At 52.6% G+C, this 15,125-nt stretch overlaps 9 protein-coding genes across 9 annotated transcripts; 5 read left to right on the top strand and 4 right to left on the bottom strand.

Moving 5' to 3' along the window:
- Window positions 1-587: 587 nt before the first annotated feature.
- On the top strand, window positions 588-1,026 carry VTN31DRAFT_3271 (uncharacterized protein; the record flags this gene model as incomplete). The annotated part of the gene is made up of 2 exons (XM_069403532.1): window positions 588-797; window positions 865-1,026. The coding sequence occupies 2 exons, from the start codon at window positions 588-590 to the stop codon at window positions 1,024-1,026; spliced, it is 372 nt and encodes a 123-aa protein (XP_069262704.1).
- Window positions 1,027-1,711: 685 nt separating this feature from the next.
- On the top strand, window positions 1,712-2,218 carry VTN31DRAFT_3270 (uncharacterized protein; the record flags this gene model as incomplete). The annotated part of the gene is made up of 1 exon (XM_069403531.1): window positions 1,712-2,218. The coding sequence occupies one exon, from the start codon at window positions 1,712-1,714 to the stop codon at window positions 2,216-2,218; it is 507 nt and encodes a 168-aa protein (XP_069262703.1).
- Window positions 2,219-2,390: 172 nt separating this feature from the next.
- VTN31DRAFT_3269 (uncharacterized protein) lies at window positions 2,391-3,467 on the bottom strand (the record flags this gene model as incomplete). Its single annotated transcript, XM_069403529.1, has 1 exon — window positions 2,391-3,467. The coding sequence occupies one exon, from the start codon at window positions 3,465-3,467 to the stop codon at window positions 2,391-2,393; it is 1,077 nt and encodes a 358-aa protein (XP_069262702.1).
- A 393-nt stretch (window positions 3,468-3,860) lies between these two features.
- VTN31DRAFT_3268 (uncharacterized protein) lies at window positions 3,861-4,977 on the top strand (the record flags this gene model as incomplete). The annotated part of the gene is made up of 3 exons (XM_069403528.1): window positions 3,861-3,891; window positions 3,942-4,117; window positions 4,174-4,977. 3 exons carry the CDS (start codon window positions 3,861-3,863, stop codon window positions 4,975-4,977), a joined length of 1,011 nt encoding a protein of 336 aa, XP_069262701.1.
- Window positions 4,978-5,406: 429 nt separating this feature from the next.
- VTN31DRAFT_3267 (uncharacterized protein) lies at window positions 5,407-6,543 on the top strand (the record flags this gene model as incomplete). The annotated part of the gene is made up of 1 exon (XM_069403527.1): window positions 5,407-6,543. The coding sequence occupies one exon, from the start codon at window positions 5,407-5,409 to the stop codon at window positions 6,541-6,543; it is 1,137 nt and encodes a 378-aa protein (XP_069262700.1).
- A 44-nt stretch (window positions 6,544-6,587) lies between these two features.
- VTN31DRAFT_3266 (uncharacterized protein) lies at window positions 6,588-9,296 on the bottom strand (the record flags this gene model as incomplete). The annotated part of the gene is made up of 3 exons (XM_069403526.1): window positions 6,588-8,967; window positions 9,025-9,079; window positions 9,128-9,296. The coding sequence occupies 3 exons, from the start codon at window positions 9,294-9,296 to the stop codon at window positions 6,588-6,590; spliced, it is 2,604 nt and encodes an 867-aa protein (XP_069262699.1).
- A 626-nt stretch (window positions 9,297-9,922) lies between these two features.
- On the bottom strand, window positions 9,923-10,543 carry VTN31DRAFT_3265 (uncharacterized protein; the record flags this gene model as incomplete). Its single annotated transcript, XM_069403525.1, has 1 exon — window positions 9,923-10,543. One exon carries the CDS (start codon window positions 10,541-10,543, stop codon window positions 9,923-9,925), a length of 621 nt encoding a protein of 206 aa, XP_069262698.1.
- Window positions 10,544-11,221: 678 nt separating this feature from the next.
- Window positions 11,222-11,671, bottom strand: VTN31DRAFT_3264 (uncharacterized protein; the record flags this gene model as incomplete). The annotated part of the gene is made up of 1 exon (XM_069403524.1): window positions 11,222-11,671. One exon carries the CDS (start codon window positions 11,669-11,671, stop codon window positions 11,222-11,224), a length of 450 nt encoding a protein of 149 aa, XP_069262697.1.
- Window positions 11,672-13,888: 2,217 nt separating this feature from the next.
- Window positions 13,889-14,958, top strand: VTN31DRAFT_3263 (uncharacterized protein; the record flags this gene model as incomplete). Its single annotated transcript, XM_069403523.1, has 2 exons — window positions 13,889-14,260; window positions 14,317-14,958. 2 exons carry the CDS (start codon window positions 13,889-13,891, stop codon window positions 14,956-14,958), a joined length of 1,014 nt encoding a protein of 337 aa, XP_069262696.1.
- Window positions 14,959-15,125: the final 167 nt, after the last annotated feature.

The following is a 15,125-nucleotide window of genomic DNA, read 5'->3' as shown; positions in this document are numbered from 1 at the left end:
CCTGGGCAAACTAAACAACAAGGGTTGGACGTGTTCCTGGAGAGAGAAAAAGAGGCAACCTGTCATCGAGAGTTCTCCAGGGTTCGCGGTTGACGCGGATCCGGCCGAGATTTCCGGAGTCCATGCACGGTCCGGCACTTGCTGTGAAGCTTCGGGTGGGATGCTTGAGCAATCAAATTGCAAATGCCGACTTTGCGGTCGCTCTGTTCTCCGGGTATTGCACCCATACAGCATGGGGAGCGCAATTTGCATGGCTCTCCCAGTACGCAGGATTCGGGCTTGGCACGTAGTTAGGTTACGTAAGCGCCCAATTCACGGGCAGGGCGGGTGAATATGGGGAGGCCTGCAGCCTTCGTAGCTTTATTGCCTCTGGAAGCCATCCGTCACCGCTGGATGGAAGTGACTATGACCGAGGAGGTGGACTCTTCTATGTAGCTCACTTTGGATTCGCCAGTGGAACTCTGATTCCTACGAACAAGTACGGTACTCGTACTATACGGAGACACAGACCAGCCCCGCGTCACACCAGGCCTCCGTCCACACAGTCCTCTCAACTGTACAAAGGAGCAGGGCAGTGAGCTTTCGAAATGGGAAATATCTGCTCCAGATCGGCCAACAAGAGCGATCCGTTCTCCCAGCCCGGGCGGGTTTTGGGATCCGCTCCCGCTCCTAGCCAAACTCCGGCAAAAGCATCCGCTCCGCCGCGGGTCGCAAAAGGCCCCGGAAGGACACTGGGGGGAGGGAGCTCGTCCGGCGACGCAGGAGATGCAAGAGCCAAAGCGGCAGAGGCTGCCCAGGTAAGCATGCAATACACCCGGTGTCACTAGCACCCGCGTTGCGATCGCTGACCGACTCCGGCGTCAGAAACGAGTTGAGGCGATGAACGCATCAAATAAAGGAAAGCTGGCCAGGCAGGTGCAGGAGCGAAAGAAGGAGACGCTGCCAGAGACTTTGAAAAAGGCCAGCGAGGCCAATCGGAAGGCCCGAGAGGTGGACGAAAACAAGAAACTCAGAGATTGGGATTGAAAGCGACTGCCAGCATGCGGCATGTGTCCATTTCCATCCGCGGGGCCTTTGCTGACGTGACCTCATTTCAAGAAATCTGTACATAGTCACATTGTTTTGTGGTAAGCACTGGTAAGCGTCACGGCAGAGCTTAGAAATCAACTCCCGACACTGAAGGCTCGCTAAGCATCAGTCAAGCTTCGACTACATACGAGACCAGCTCCTCTTTGTGACAAAGTATAAATATCCACGACACAGAGGACTGGACATAATGATCAGTCGCAACCGACTGTGCTTGACTGGACACGGTATCGTGCTAATAATAGTTGGTGGACATGACATTGACGATGCGCCCTTTGGAAGGTAAATTCGGGATCGTCACAGGGGCGTCCCGAGGTACGTCTGAGTTGCAGACAGCATCAAGTCGTCTGTCCGAGACAAGAGATTGACTCGTCAACCAGGAATCGGGGAGGCCATCGCCCACAATCTCACCAGCAAAGGATGTTCGCTTCTTCTCACCTAGACCTCAAACTCATCGCGGGCGCACATCGAGGAACTCGCCACCAGTCTGTCCCGAGAGCACTCGGTGCAATGCTCGGTCGTCCAGACCGATCTGGCCGATGCTGAAAATGCCGCTGAGACCATCATCCAAGCTGCCCGAGAGCACTCCGCATCGGCCGGAAATACGCGATTACGAGTCGATATCATGATCAACAACGCCGGCATCTCCAAGGACCGCCTACTCGCCGATCCCGAAAGGGGCCCGATCGATGCAAAATATTTAAACGAGAGCTACAATATCAACGTGCTCGGACCGTTGCTGCTGACCCAAGCCGCCGTGCCCTACCTCCCGACGGACCGCTCGGGTCGGATCATCAACGTCTCCAGCGTTTCCTCAAGACTGGGTATCGCCGGACAATCCATCTACGGTGGGACAAAGGCGGCTCTGGAAGCCATGACGCGCAGCTGGTCCCGGGAGCTAGCCGATCGAGCGACAGTCAACGCGGTGAACCCAGGTCCGGTGATTACTGAAATGTATTTCCAGGCAGGCGAACAGGTTTGGAGCCAGATGCAGGGCTTTCAGGACAACACACCTCTGGCCAAGATTGACCCTGATGGCAAGGATTTGAAGGGCATAGACTCCAAGAAGGTGCGGATCATCAAGGATCATCAAGGAGAAGCTGGGTGGGCGGCGACCGGCTTTTGTAAGTGAGGTTGCCGGTGTTGTGGTCATGCTGTGCACCAGCGATGCGGCTTGGTGTACGAGGAGTGTGATCAATGCGAATGGAAGCTGCAAATTCACTGTATAGACATCGGAGATGGATCGATACTATCTAAACTAGACGTCAAATAGAACACAGTTCATGATCTCTCCGCAGTGCTGGTTAGATCGTGCCGGGGAAGAAGCGATGCTGGTTTTTTTCTCTCCAATTCCCATCATGAGCCACAATCAATTCGATCTCTATCGGAGCGTCTCCGCCAAGGGTAATCGTCCCCGAAGTACGCCTGAGTGCAGTCTCTTGACTTTTCTCCTCAGGAAGTAGCGCCTGGATCCGATGGAGAGTTGATCGTGCCACGTCCGTATCGACATGGACACTCCGTAGGCGTCCCGTTCCTGTCCCATCGTCGTACAAGGCGATGCCCTTCTCGCCCGTGACGATCCTCGCATCATGGCAGCAGTCACCACCGAGATAGATCCATCTCGTCGGGCCAACCCGAGCGAGTACATTCATATGACCGAACAAATGTCCCGGGCTGTCAATCAGATACACACTCCCGTCATCAAACAGATCAATAACCGCTGGGAAGATCGTCTCTCCGGTCACCGTACGCAATTCCCGCCACACGCGGCCCGGAAAAGCTGCCGCATTCTGCCCGATATACTCATTTGCGGGCCCAAAGGCAGCCTCAGGGATGGGCGATTCGCAAAACTCCCATACCCGGTCTCGAGGAAGAAGCTGCGGATCGAAAATCTCCTTAGGGTAGTGCGGCGCCGCCCCATTCTCCACCAGGTGCAGAGTCCCATGACCGACGATGAATGTCGCCCGTTCAAAATCCGCCGGTGTGCCAACGTGGTCCCAGTGGACGTGGCTCATGATCACGTAGTCGATGTCCCTTGCTGGGTCGAGCCCCCCGGCGCGCAGGCTGTCGGCGACATCCGGAGACGTGATGACGGGCTGTCGGTTGGCGATGTGTGTCTGCATGGCGGGCATATATTTGTTAAGGTCACGTTTGAGTCCGAGATCGAAGACGAGCTTTGTGTTGCTGCCGCCTCCTTTGTGAGGTGTTGATGGGTGCTGGATGAGAAACGAGAGAGAGGGCACCGTTCGCTTGACATTGGGATCTGCGTCGGTGACGAACAGGCGCTCTGGAAGTGTGAGATGTCCGCCTTCAAGCGCTGAAATGGTCGCATAGACTTGCTTGTCGGCCGACGCCGGTGGAGGAAAGATGATGGCCAACATTGGTACGAATACCAACTTCAGACTAGAGGAACAGCGATTCTTTGCTGCGCATATGACGAAAGTCCCTTATAGGATTCTTTGCCGACACTTTTTACATTTCGGTATTCGAGATCAGATGCTGTTCCAGTTTTCATTTACTGTTACATGCCTGAATTGTTGCGATGTATTTGGCTGAGATGGAGAACCGCGAAAGCTTCTCCAACTGTTGGAGTAGGCCCCGCGGATAGTCGGTCTTCATGCCGGAGTGTAAACAACGAGCATCGAGGGTTGGAGCTGACAATATAATCGCTCGGAATGAAATGTTCTACCCCAACTTGATGGTGCTATTTGTATCAAACCTCGTGTCTCAACTGTACCTTGCATCCAATATCCGATTCAGCGAAGTGCCCAAGCATGGCGACCGATAAGACGATTGCTTTCATCGGTTCGTCCCGTATCTATGGCGATAAGCTGCACTGAGCTGACATCATCTAGGCCTCGGGGTCATGGGATATCCCATGGCCGCCAATCTACGCAAGAAGATTGGCAACGACTATACCATCCTGATCTGCGACGTTGTTGACGATGTTCTCCAAAAATTCCAAACTGAAACCGCCGGCACCGGGCCGGTGAGAGTGGTGACGAACGGTTTCGAAGCTGTTCAGGCTGCGGTACGTGACAAATATGGAGTAAATAAAAGGAATACACATTGACATTCCGCCTCCAGGACCTTGTCATCACCATGCTTCCCGGCACCCCCGCCGTCAAGAGCGTCTACCTCGACGCAACAACAGGAATCCTCGCCGGCGTCAAAGCCGCCGCGGCAACGCAGTCATCAGGAAAGAAAATCATCATGGAATGCGGAACGATCGAGACGGCCATGATCCTCGAGGTCGCGCAGGCCACCCGCGAGACCGCCTCGTCACTCCCCTCCGGCTGGAAACTGGCCTTTGTGGATGCGCCAGTGTCGGGCGGCCCGATGGGCGCACAGGCCGCCACGTTGACATTCATGGTCGGTGTCAACAATGCCGACAACGCTGACGGCGCGGTCTTCAACCGCGTCAAATCTGTGTTGTCGCACATGGGACAGCCGGAGAACATCTTCCTGTGCGGGGAAGTCGGCGCCGGCACGGCGTTCAAGATCATCAACAACTACCTGTCGGCCATTACGAGCCTCGCCGCGTCGGAGGCGCTGAATATTGGCACCAAGATGGGTCTAGACCCGAAATTGTTGACCGATGTGATCAATACCAGCGGTGGGCAATGCTGGGTGACGTCCAAGAGCAACCCGGTACCAGGCGTGCACCCCAACGCGCCCGCGAGCCGTAACTACGAGGGCGGGTTCCGTATTGAGCTGTGCAGAAAGGTGTTGTCGATGGGCTCGCAGCTGGCCGAGATGGTAGGTGCTAGGACAATCCTGGATAAGCCCACGCTGGCGGCGTTTGATGAAGCGGCCAATGATCCACGTTACGCTGGCAAGGATGCGCGGGTGGTGTACAAATGGCTGAATGAGTATGAGGCCAAGAAGTAATTAGCATGTATGAATACTACTCTCTCTGTCTTTCATGTATCAGCAATGAATCTGTCATGATAAACGTTTAGTGATCGCTGCCTGCTACAAGTTCTCGGTCATCGTAATTGGCATGGAAAATTGCCTATTCGGGAATATCGCATTTGACGATTCTCAACCCCGCGACCCCGCAACGCTCCACCTGTTCTCCAACTGTGGGGGCGGATTTGGAGAACTGAACCATGCAACGATCTGATCGGAGCTCGTCACCGTGAGCGAGCTTTGTATTAGCGATAGACCAGAGATGTGCGATTCAGTACAAGGACAGATGAGTTCGATGTCGAGAGGTCGGCCCTATAATTCCAACGTCATTGACGGACTTCCACTGAAGGTTCATTTGTCATCGTCCGACTCTAACCCTAATTTTCCCAGACGGTGCAACACAACAAAATGGCTTCGTCCACAGAGCTGCCTTCAACGATGAAGGCCCAACACCTTGACGCCTACAACACACCCTACGTCCTCCGCGACGGACTCCCCGTCCCCAAACCGACGCATCCATGGGACGTGCTGATCCGCGTCGACGCGGCATCATACTGCCACACCGACTACGTGCTCGCCGCCGGCGAGATGCCGGGCAACCCGGAGAAGTTCCCGCTCGTCGGCTGCCACGAATACGCCGGCACGGTGGTGGCGTTACCGCCATCACCCGCGCAGACGGCGATTAAACTCGGCATGCGGGTCGGCGTGGGCAGTCGCGCCTACCACCCCTGCGGCACCTGCGCCGAGTGCCTCGACGAGAGCTCCCCAGACAGCGACCCCCGGGGCTACTCGGTCTTTTGCCCGACGATCAAGAGCAACGGCATCGGCATTGACGGAGGATGGCAGGAGTATGCGCTGGTGGATGCGCGGCAGGTGGCTCCAATTCCAGACTCTCTATCCGCCGTCGAGGCCGCACCGCTCATGTGCGCCGGCGTCACTATCTACGGCGCCATCAAGAAAGCCGGGCTGCGCGCGGGCCAGCGGCTCGGCATCATTGGCGCTGGCGGCGGCCTCGGCCACTTGGGTCTGCAGTACGCGACTAAGATGGGTCTACGCGTCTACGGCGTCGACAACACCGACAGTGCGCTGGAGCTCGCCCGGGGTCTACCCAACATCGAAGGCGCGCGCATAATCGATGCCCGCAGCGAGCCCGCCGCGGATATCGTCGCGCAAGTCGGCGCCGAAGACGGAGCCGTCCACCGCGGCGAGATGGGCCTCGATGCCGTCATCATCCTTCCTGAAAGCCAGGCGGCATTCCAGTACGGCGTCGGCCTGCTCAAAAACCACGGAAAATGCGTTGTCGTCTCCTTCCCCCAACGCGGGTTCCATGTCTCCGCGCATGATCTCGTCTTCCGCGACATCGCCGTCGTCGGCAGTCTCGTCGGCAGCAACAAGGTGTTGAGGGAGATGGTTGACTTCACCGCCAAGCATGGCATCCAAGCCATCATCAAGACGTATCCTCTCGAGCAGCTGAATCAGTTGGTTGAGGACTATAAGTCGGGGCAAGGCGGAAAATTCGTGATTGATTTTCACTACAAAGCGTAACTACCTAGTGACGAGGAACATGACGTGTAATAAAATCCCGTCATTCATCTTGAATTTGCGTTTCGACTGCTTTCCAGCATATCCGCGTAAATGCTCAATGCGCTTCCAATAACCTCGACAATCGCCCATGTCTGCGCCCCTTTGAAGATCTGGGCCCACACTCGTAGCATCCCGGCACTCATCTGCTTTAGGACATCCGCTGAGAGCAGACTCTGCTCATCGTCGCATCGAATTTTGTATTCAGTCTCATCGAGCATGATCTTGACAAGCATACAAATTCGACGCTCGTCCTCCGTGATTTCAGGCTGTGGATTCGGTAGCGCCAGCGCCTCGAGCCACTTGCACATCAGAAATGCGCACTCCAGAGAACACAGCGAATGTTGGATCGACCAGGTAAATGTCTGCGTGCGCGCAACGAGCCGGATTCCAATCTTCACTGGAATGCTGAGTGCATGCGCCGAATGCAACACCGCACGTACAAGCTTCCTTGTTCGCCGGATTCCTGTCACTGGGCTATCCCAAAACGACTGCGCTATTTGTATCGGGTCCCGCGTGGCAAGTGAATGCCCAGGTCCCGTGTCGATGTTGTTTAGTCGAATGTAGGCGAGCCGCAGTAGTGCAGTCGAGTTGAAAGCGACGGGGCCGTTGGGATCCAGCGGATCCAGCGACGATTCCGGGTTTCGTTTCCATCCTAATTGCCAATTGCGCAATGCCTGCTCCAGGGCGAACATCTCATCCGGATCATCCTGAGTCGTGCCCGATGATGTCCCACGGCATCGCGTCACCTGTCTCACGAAGAATATCTGCTGTATCAAGGCGTGGATCAACACGTAGTTGCCCAGCGAAGACGTCTGCGACTCGCCTTCTGCGTCAGGTCTGCCTGTTCGATCAAACAATCGCTTGAATGCTGTCTGGAAATATGGCTCGGCAACAGGACTGCGCTTCCGGGTTTCCCGCCACCGCGCTGCTGTTGGCGCTTTGAATTCGGCAGCGCTGCATGGTAGCGGCATTTCCAGTTCTGAGCTCAATATAAGAGACGGTATGTTGTAAACGATGCAGTGAAGATTGAAGAAGCAGAACACGATGAACTTTGTCCTTTTGACGGACTCGTATCGGATCCAATCCTCCCATGACACGTCATTTGTGGACAATGGCGCCATTTTCAGGCCATCCTCACGGACAAGAGTTGCGAGGATACTTTGGATTGCCAGTGCTTCTCGAAGAATTTCCTTGTGCTTTGCCCAAGTGGCCATTGCCATGAGAAGGAAAAGTGCCTGAGCTGTCTGTATAAGATCTTCCCGAGGTTCCGCCTCTGGAGGTATACCCAGTGGTCCTGACACTGCTGGACTGGATGTATGGCTGGGCATGGATCCCAATTGTGCTGCGGCGCGGGCGTCCCGCCGTTTGATCCGGCGCATGGCGATTTCCTGACTGATGTGGAAGAGCTCCACACCTTTTTCTCCTTCAAAACAGTACTGGGCGCCCACCGCAGCCATAGCAAGCAAAAGCTCGATGGCTGTGTTTTGGACTGTCATGGTCTGAACGTGCAGACAAGGCATATGCTCATGAAAGCCGTTGATGTAACCGGCTAGATATCGCGAGAGTGCTAGCCTCGAAGGTAACTGAAAGTCAGGCGGAATCATTGATGCGAACTCTTTCAATTTCGTAGCTATCAACAGCCGGTCTTCAATTGAAACGTCTGACAGGGGTTTTCTTGGTACGCATGTGGACTCATTCTTTTCCCTTTGATCCGCTGACTCCTCTGGTTGGAGAGACGGAAGCCGTGAGCCGAATCGAGAGAAAGAGCCCGACTCTTCGATACCGGAGGACTCTTGGACATGGTTATGTTGCTGTTCCTGTTCGTGAGGTGCGTCCGGTACTTGAGGGGCTGATTCTGGTGAAAAAAAAGGAATGGGCTGCTCGGTATTGATAAAAGCTGAAAAATGATGTGAACTGAGCGGGCCAGTGTCAAGGTATGCTGCAAGACTATCAAGCGAATTTTCAAATTCGACCCCGTGAGTCATGCTATCGCCTGTCCTGAATCGGTCTGTCTCCGTATATGGCATTGGCACGTTCATGTTTGTCGGCATAGCTGGCTCGGCCGCAACCATTCCCTGCATCGCCGCTTGCTCAGCTGCGAGCGACAGGGTTTCGAGAGGAAGCTCATGACGAGCAACCGGCTGTTGTGCAACAGCAGGAATTGTGCTCACTGAGTCGTGCGATTCATATGTGGTCGAATGTGTCGGAATCTGCTGTTGCTGCTGCTGCTGCTGCTGCTGTTGTTGTTGTGAATGGGGCTGCTCATGATCAAGGCCCGCGGCCTGCGCTGATCGCTTCAGTCGACCTCGTGAAATACGTCTCTCATTTGTGTCTGACAGCCTGTCTGCAGAATGGGATAATCGCTCATGGCGATTCAACAAGTCGCTGGTTTCTTTTCAGTCCTCTGTTTCTAGTATGTCATCGACACGTTGAACTGCTCACCTTCTTGTGAAGCGTTGATCGCATTGGTCACAAGCGAAAGGCTTCTCTCGTGTGTCTGCCGGATTAGTCTAGATACATTCCGATAATTTCATTCCTGACATACGTGTTCTCTCGTGACGTTGCAGATGCTCCAGTCGAGCAAATAGTCGCTGGCAGTGCTGGCATCTAAAGCGCTTTTGCTTAGGTGCTGCTGGAGGCTGATGAGATGTGACCTCGGAGTGCGATCTCGACAGAGGCGCCTCTGCGCTAGCAGTGGGGGACAGCTCCAACATGGCGTAAATGTAGGGTTCACGATGGTCAGGCTAAACTTGGGAGTTTGAGGCGACCTTGGAGGCGTTGAGGAATCCGGAGAAGTCTTGGCGTGGAGAAGATGCTTTCCTAAACAGGAATCATTTACGAGTAAGATTCAGCCAATAGTGGAACTATAATGAACCTCAATGCGGGGACAGGTCTCCCAACGGCCCAATGATGCAGAGCTCCGCCGTACCATTTGCGGGGTGCTTTACCTAACTAATTGTTTATAGGAAGTTACGTGCACACATTTCCGTAAACAGTGGACCTATGCACACCTCTATCGATCTTCAAACCAATCTCCGATTAGGGTTGTGCATGCGAATGAAGTGAGTACTTCTACAGTTCTAAGTTTCTAGCACATTTCACATTATTTTCACATTCGTCCTGGGAACTTAAGCACGAGTACATTTAGTACCAGTACTCGTGCAGTTCACTCCCTACGGAGTACTACGTACTCGTGCTTGTCTACTCTCTTTGGAGAAGACCTTCGGCTTCCTATTCGCAGATGGACTAACTAAAGAGCGAAAAAAGTGCCATTGTGATAAGGATGAGGACATGACTACAGTACCGATCTGTCTACAGAGACGTCTCCCACTCAGGTTTCTCAACTGAACTGAGCGCCAGCCTGCAACACTTCCTCCGAGGACTCTCCGATCAACTCAATAAGCTCATTGACCTCATTGTGGTACTTGTCAGTCATGTCTGGGTCAAAATATTCCATCTGTCCGGTCTTAGCGGACGGAACTGGCGTATGGTCGTCGCTATCTTCGTTCCATCTGCGTTCGAATGCTTCCAAGATCTCAGAAATCTCAAGCTCGATCATGCAAACCTGGTTGCAAAGCCACCATTTGGAGTCCTCTTTTTTAGCTTCAGCCAACCAAGCCTTCCATTTGTGGGACATGAATCCGTCCAACGACCTGGCTGGCCTGGCAATGAACTTGTAAGGCCTCCAGAACTCCTTCCCTTCCTTGTTTGTTGTGCGGACATGATATATGAAGCGGATGATTTTGTCGCGCTTGTCTGCTTGAGGAGTGTACCGCTTTACCAAAATCTGCATATTGCCAACTTTGTCCTTCGGCATGCGCATCTGCTCCATGATGGCGATCTGCTCCCTCATGCGTTCACAGACAGCTTTCTCCACGGTGTATTTCCAATCACAGTCCATGCAATACAAATCCCAGAGGACAAGATTGTCACGAGAAGATGGAAACTCTGTTGTCTTCATGAGCTTTTTCGGTGGTGGCACGCAGTTGTCGGTTTCAGTTGTATGTCCACATTTTGCAAATCTGTGAATCAGTTGTTTACCCATCTGACTTTTGATAGGTGGGGGTCGCGGGACCCTGAGAGCCATGGTTTGTATCTCTTTGACAATCAGGACAGATCTCTGCTCAAGGACGATGTAGTACTTGATCCAAATGTGAGTTTGAGGAGCAGTGCAGAAGTTTTTCTCGAGTCGTTATATAAGTTTCGATGCTCGAGACGCGATTTGCATTGTTGATGAATATCCCGTGAAGTTGATCATTTGTGCAGAATGATTGTCATTATTGAACGAATATTTGCACCGCTTTGCCGTCCACAACATGTTTGAGATAGACTAGTTCCGTCAACGCTGAACGACGCATTCGATTTCCGGAGTTTCTGTCGAAAACTTCCGTCGAAAGGCAGCATTACAATCAATCAGGAAAGCTTTTTTGCCAAATCTCATTGTTAAAATGGCACTTTGCTAAAATTCAAGTTATACATCAACATTTCGGATAAAGAGGTTCTAGGATTTCAAAGACTTTTCAATTCGAGGGCTAACAAAGAGAAGTAGCTTGTCGACCTATGTACTTGGAGTAGTTCCACAATTTTTCCACAATGCCATTGGCAAATCACGCTGATGCCCGTGCTTCTCATAGATTACCTACAACTCGACCTTCCTCCCCAGTTGACGCACATGCTCGCCCTTGGCCGCCATCTCATCCAGCACTCTCTCCGCGACTTTCATAGCTTCCACACCAGCAGGAACACCACAATAAGTCGTAGCATGCAGAATGGCCTCGCGGATTTCGGTCTCGGTCAGTCCGTTTCGGATAGCCCCGCGGATATGCACTCCCAATTCTGGCGATCGGTTCAGGGCCATCAACATTCCAATATTCATTAGGGAACGCTGTTTGCGCTCCAAGCCCGGCCGGGTCCAGGCATAGCCCCAGCAAAACTCGGTCACCAGTTCCTGGCCCGGCCGTGAGAATTCGGTCGATCCATTGGCGAGGGCTCGATCGACGTAGTCATCTCCGACGACTTCGCGCCGGACCTTGAGGCCCTCCTCGAAAAGAACCTTGTGCAGATCGGGGTGGTTCGGGTTGGTCGACATGATGGAAATCGCTGAAATGCGGGATAATCACTGAAACTTTTGTGCAGCTCTTGTGATGCGAATGTATGATAGTTGACCGTGAACCAGGGTCAGGAGTGTAGCTGGTGCCGAAGAGAAAGGGAGACGGACGATGGTTCAACTTGAAAGGCAATCAATGTTTTATGTTTGGGCACATCAACCGGCTTCGTCGGAGTTACTGGTCAGTTGGCCCGGTACAACACGGTTCTCACTTGTCATGCATGTGTGCAAGAATCACTGCAGCATTCGGGGAATGCTCGGAGGGCTATCCGATTCGAATTTGGGAGAACGTACGGAGTACATTACTAGCCTACCCCGCCCCCACCTTCGATAAGATAGACAGCTTACCCCAAGGTTCCCCAAGACCCCAACAGATCTGATAAGATAAGCACTAACTCCAAGAAACTACCGGTAAACTCCTAGTACTAACAGTAGCCGCCACTCAGCCACCAGCAAGTCTGTGGAGAAATTGTAGGTTTCAAATGAATACATCCAATGCTATGTGAAAACTACCTAGCCATTTGGATGATGTTGATGTGAGATATGAGTGTTGGTCAAGAGGGGGTATCCAGACAAGTTGATGGCCTGTTTGATGACTCTTCTGCTCGGTGTAACACCGTAGTATCTCATCGATTGTAAAGAGCATGCTTTGTTCTCAGTATTGTACAACAGCAATGATATCAACGTCTATTTTAGATGTGGTAACTAAGAGCTATTTACTTGATCTCGTGAATCATTGGAATTTTTTTGGAATTTTTTTGCCCAGTCCTCATCTCCTCCCAGATACCTAAACACCACCCGGGAATCCAAGTCTCGACAGCGAGGATCTTTGCTGGCATTCTCGTATGTCTGCAGTCCAGCATCGCCCAGCACCAGCTTCGCATTGACCCTCTTCGCCATATCGACTGCCAGGCCGAAGTCTTTGCGCATCAGCTGCACTTTGAAGCCGCCTTTATAGCCTTTCGTAGATGGTGCCTCAGGTGCAACCCCTGGAACCGGATTGAAACGATCGCAGATTGTATTCTGAGCCGTTCCGGCGGCATACACTTTGGCAAGAATCCGGGGATCCAAACCCGCTCGCATGCCCATGTCGAAGGCTTCGGAGCATGCAATCGCAATGATCCCTGAGAGGTAATTGTTCGAGAGCTTCGCAGCGAGACCATGGGAGGGAGCGCCGCAGGGAATGATCTCTTTGCCCATCATGCGGAGCAGCTCGGAGATTCTAGGCAAGTTAGGATCGTCTTCGGCGCAGCCCAAGAAAAATGCGATTGTGCCTTTCTCAGCACCGAGCACGCCTCCGCTCACTGGAGCGTCGTAGAATGAGGCAGAGGGGAATCTTGTTGCTATGTAATCTTTGACTTGTAGACTTGTGGCAGTGTCGATAGTTGAGCAGTCGATGAGGAGCTTGTTACTGATATTGGTCGAGCAAATGCTATTTTCGTCGTCGAGGTAGACACTGCGAACATGCGATCCTTCGGGCACCATGGTGAAGATGACGTCCTGACAAAAGCTGGTCAATGTGAACTTCACCAGCTGCGAGAACAAGAGAAAACTTGGGACAGATCCATACCGACTTGGCTGCCACGTCTCTCGCGTTGCTTGCTCCGAATATTTTTCCTTGGTATAGTGTTGAGAGCTCGTCGACCACGCTTTGGACAATGTCAAAGACGTGGATATGTACCTCGGCCGGTAGTTTATCGGCTAAGTGACGGACCATGGGAATTCCCATGGCTCCGAGGCCGATGAAGCCAACCGCTCGAAACTCAGGCATATTGAATGTCAGGTGCTTTTGTTGAGATTCCGAATTCCTAAACGATCTGCCTTTAATCGCTGTCCAGATACTCTCCAATATTACCATCATCAATTAATATGACGAAGACAAATTCACGTTCGGAAACCTTCAGTTGGTGGAGAGGCGTCGGAGAATAACTTGGTAGCTTGGTTGTCGGTAACGGATTGTATCCATCGGCATTCATGGAGGATGTGTGGGGGTTACTCCAACACGGTCAATTGACGTCTCTTGAGGTGGAACCAACTCAAGAAAGAAGAGCGACAATCTGTACTCTACTAAGGTTCATGCTATTATCAATGGCCCCGAGAACACGAAGATGCTAAGGAAAAGTTAGACCTCGAAAAGCTCATGGAATTGTTCCTGGATAACCCGAATTCGCGCTCTTTGCTTGAATAGTCAATTTCAGAATGTCAACAATAGCAGTCCAGCATGCTCCCCGATCCTCCTCAGAGAAACTGAGAGCAACTGTCCAGCTCCACGCCCTTTCGGCAGGCCATTTCACGCTACCTGAGAAGTACTTCATTCATCCGGCGTCTGAGGATGCACGCAGGACCGTGCCGTCGCTTGCCTTTTTGATTCAGCACCGACATCCTCTCACTGGAAGACTCACTCGAATGGTTTTCGACTTGGGCCTGAGACGAGATGTGAAGCGGTATCCCGAAGAAATCCAACGTCATCTTGAGACGAGACGTCCCTTGACCACCGATCCAGATGTAGTCAAGAGTCTGGCTTTGGGAGGGTTAAGACCTGATGACATTGACTATGTGATCTTTTCACATGTACGTAACCCAATTTTCACATAGAAAGGACTTTTTCGCTGACTATCCTACTCTAGGTTCATTGGGATCACATTGGCGAACCACGAGACTTCCAGAAGAGCACTTTCGTCATTGGTCACGGAGCTTGGGATCTATTCAAACCTAAGAAGGAAAATAACTTGCGTGGCAGTCACTCCTTCTTCGAGCCAGACATTCTCCCGCCTGACAGAACAATTGAGCTGAAAAGTCCGAACCACCAATTTGCAGGCACCGTCGGTCAGGACTCGCAAACAGTACCGGGGGAATTGAACTTCAATCGCCCTTGGAAGACGCTGCCACAGTCGGACCTGAGGGCCATGGACATCTTCCAAGACGGAACGGTGTTTATTGTCGACGCGCCAGGCCATTTGCCTGGACATGTCAATCTTCTCGTTCAGACCGGTGAGGGGAACTGGACATATCTCGCTGGTGATGCTTGCCATGACCGGCGCATTATCCGTGGAGAGCGGGAGATTGGCGAATGGCTGGACTCAGAAGGCCACATCTGCTGCATCCATGCTGATAAAAAGCAAGCAGCAGAAACCATTAAGAAGATTCGTCAGCTAGAAGAAGGTGGAATAGAAGTGATCCTTGCTCATGATGACGAGTGGGAAGCCGATGAGAAGAATCGGGCACGCTTTTGGGGACGGAACACAATTACTATTCCGAGTCGTTTGTAACTAGAAGTAACGATTTAGAAAGTGGATGGCAAATACAACTTTCTTCATGGCACGACAACAGCGTAAGCCTCTCTAGTCATGCTGGTGCTTGAAGGGTGCCCAGTATGTGCACCGCAAAGCGCCCTAGTCTGCCGCAAGATCAATACTCCAACGGCCGGGTGGGGTAC

The sequence above is a fragment of the Thermomyces dupontii genome (genome assembly GCF_041956625.1).
Source record: "Thermomyces dupontii strain NRRL 2155 unplaced genomic scaffold VTN31scaffold_2, whole genome shotgun sequence".
NCBI classification, from domain to species: domain Eukaryota; kingdom Fungi; phylum Ascomycota; class Eurotiomycetes; order Eurotiales; family Trichocomaceae; genus Thermomyces; species Thermomyces dupontii.
The sequence above is the reverse complement of the archived record's forward strand: the minus strand, read 5'-3'. Positions and strand labels throughout refer to the sequence as shown.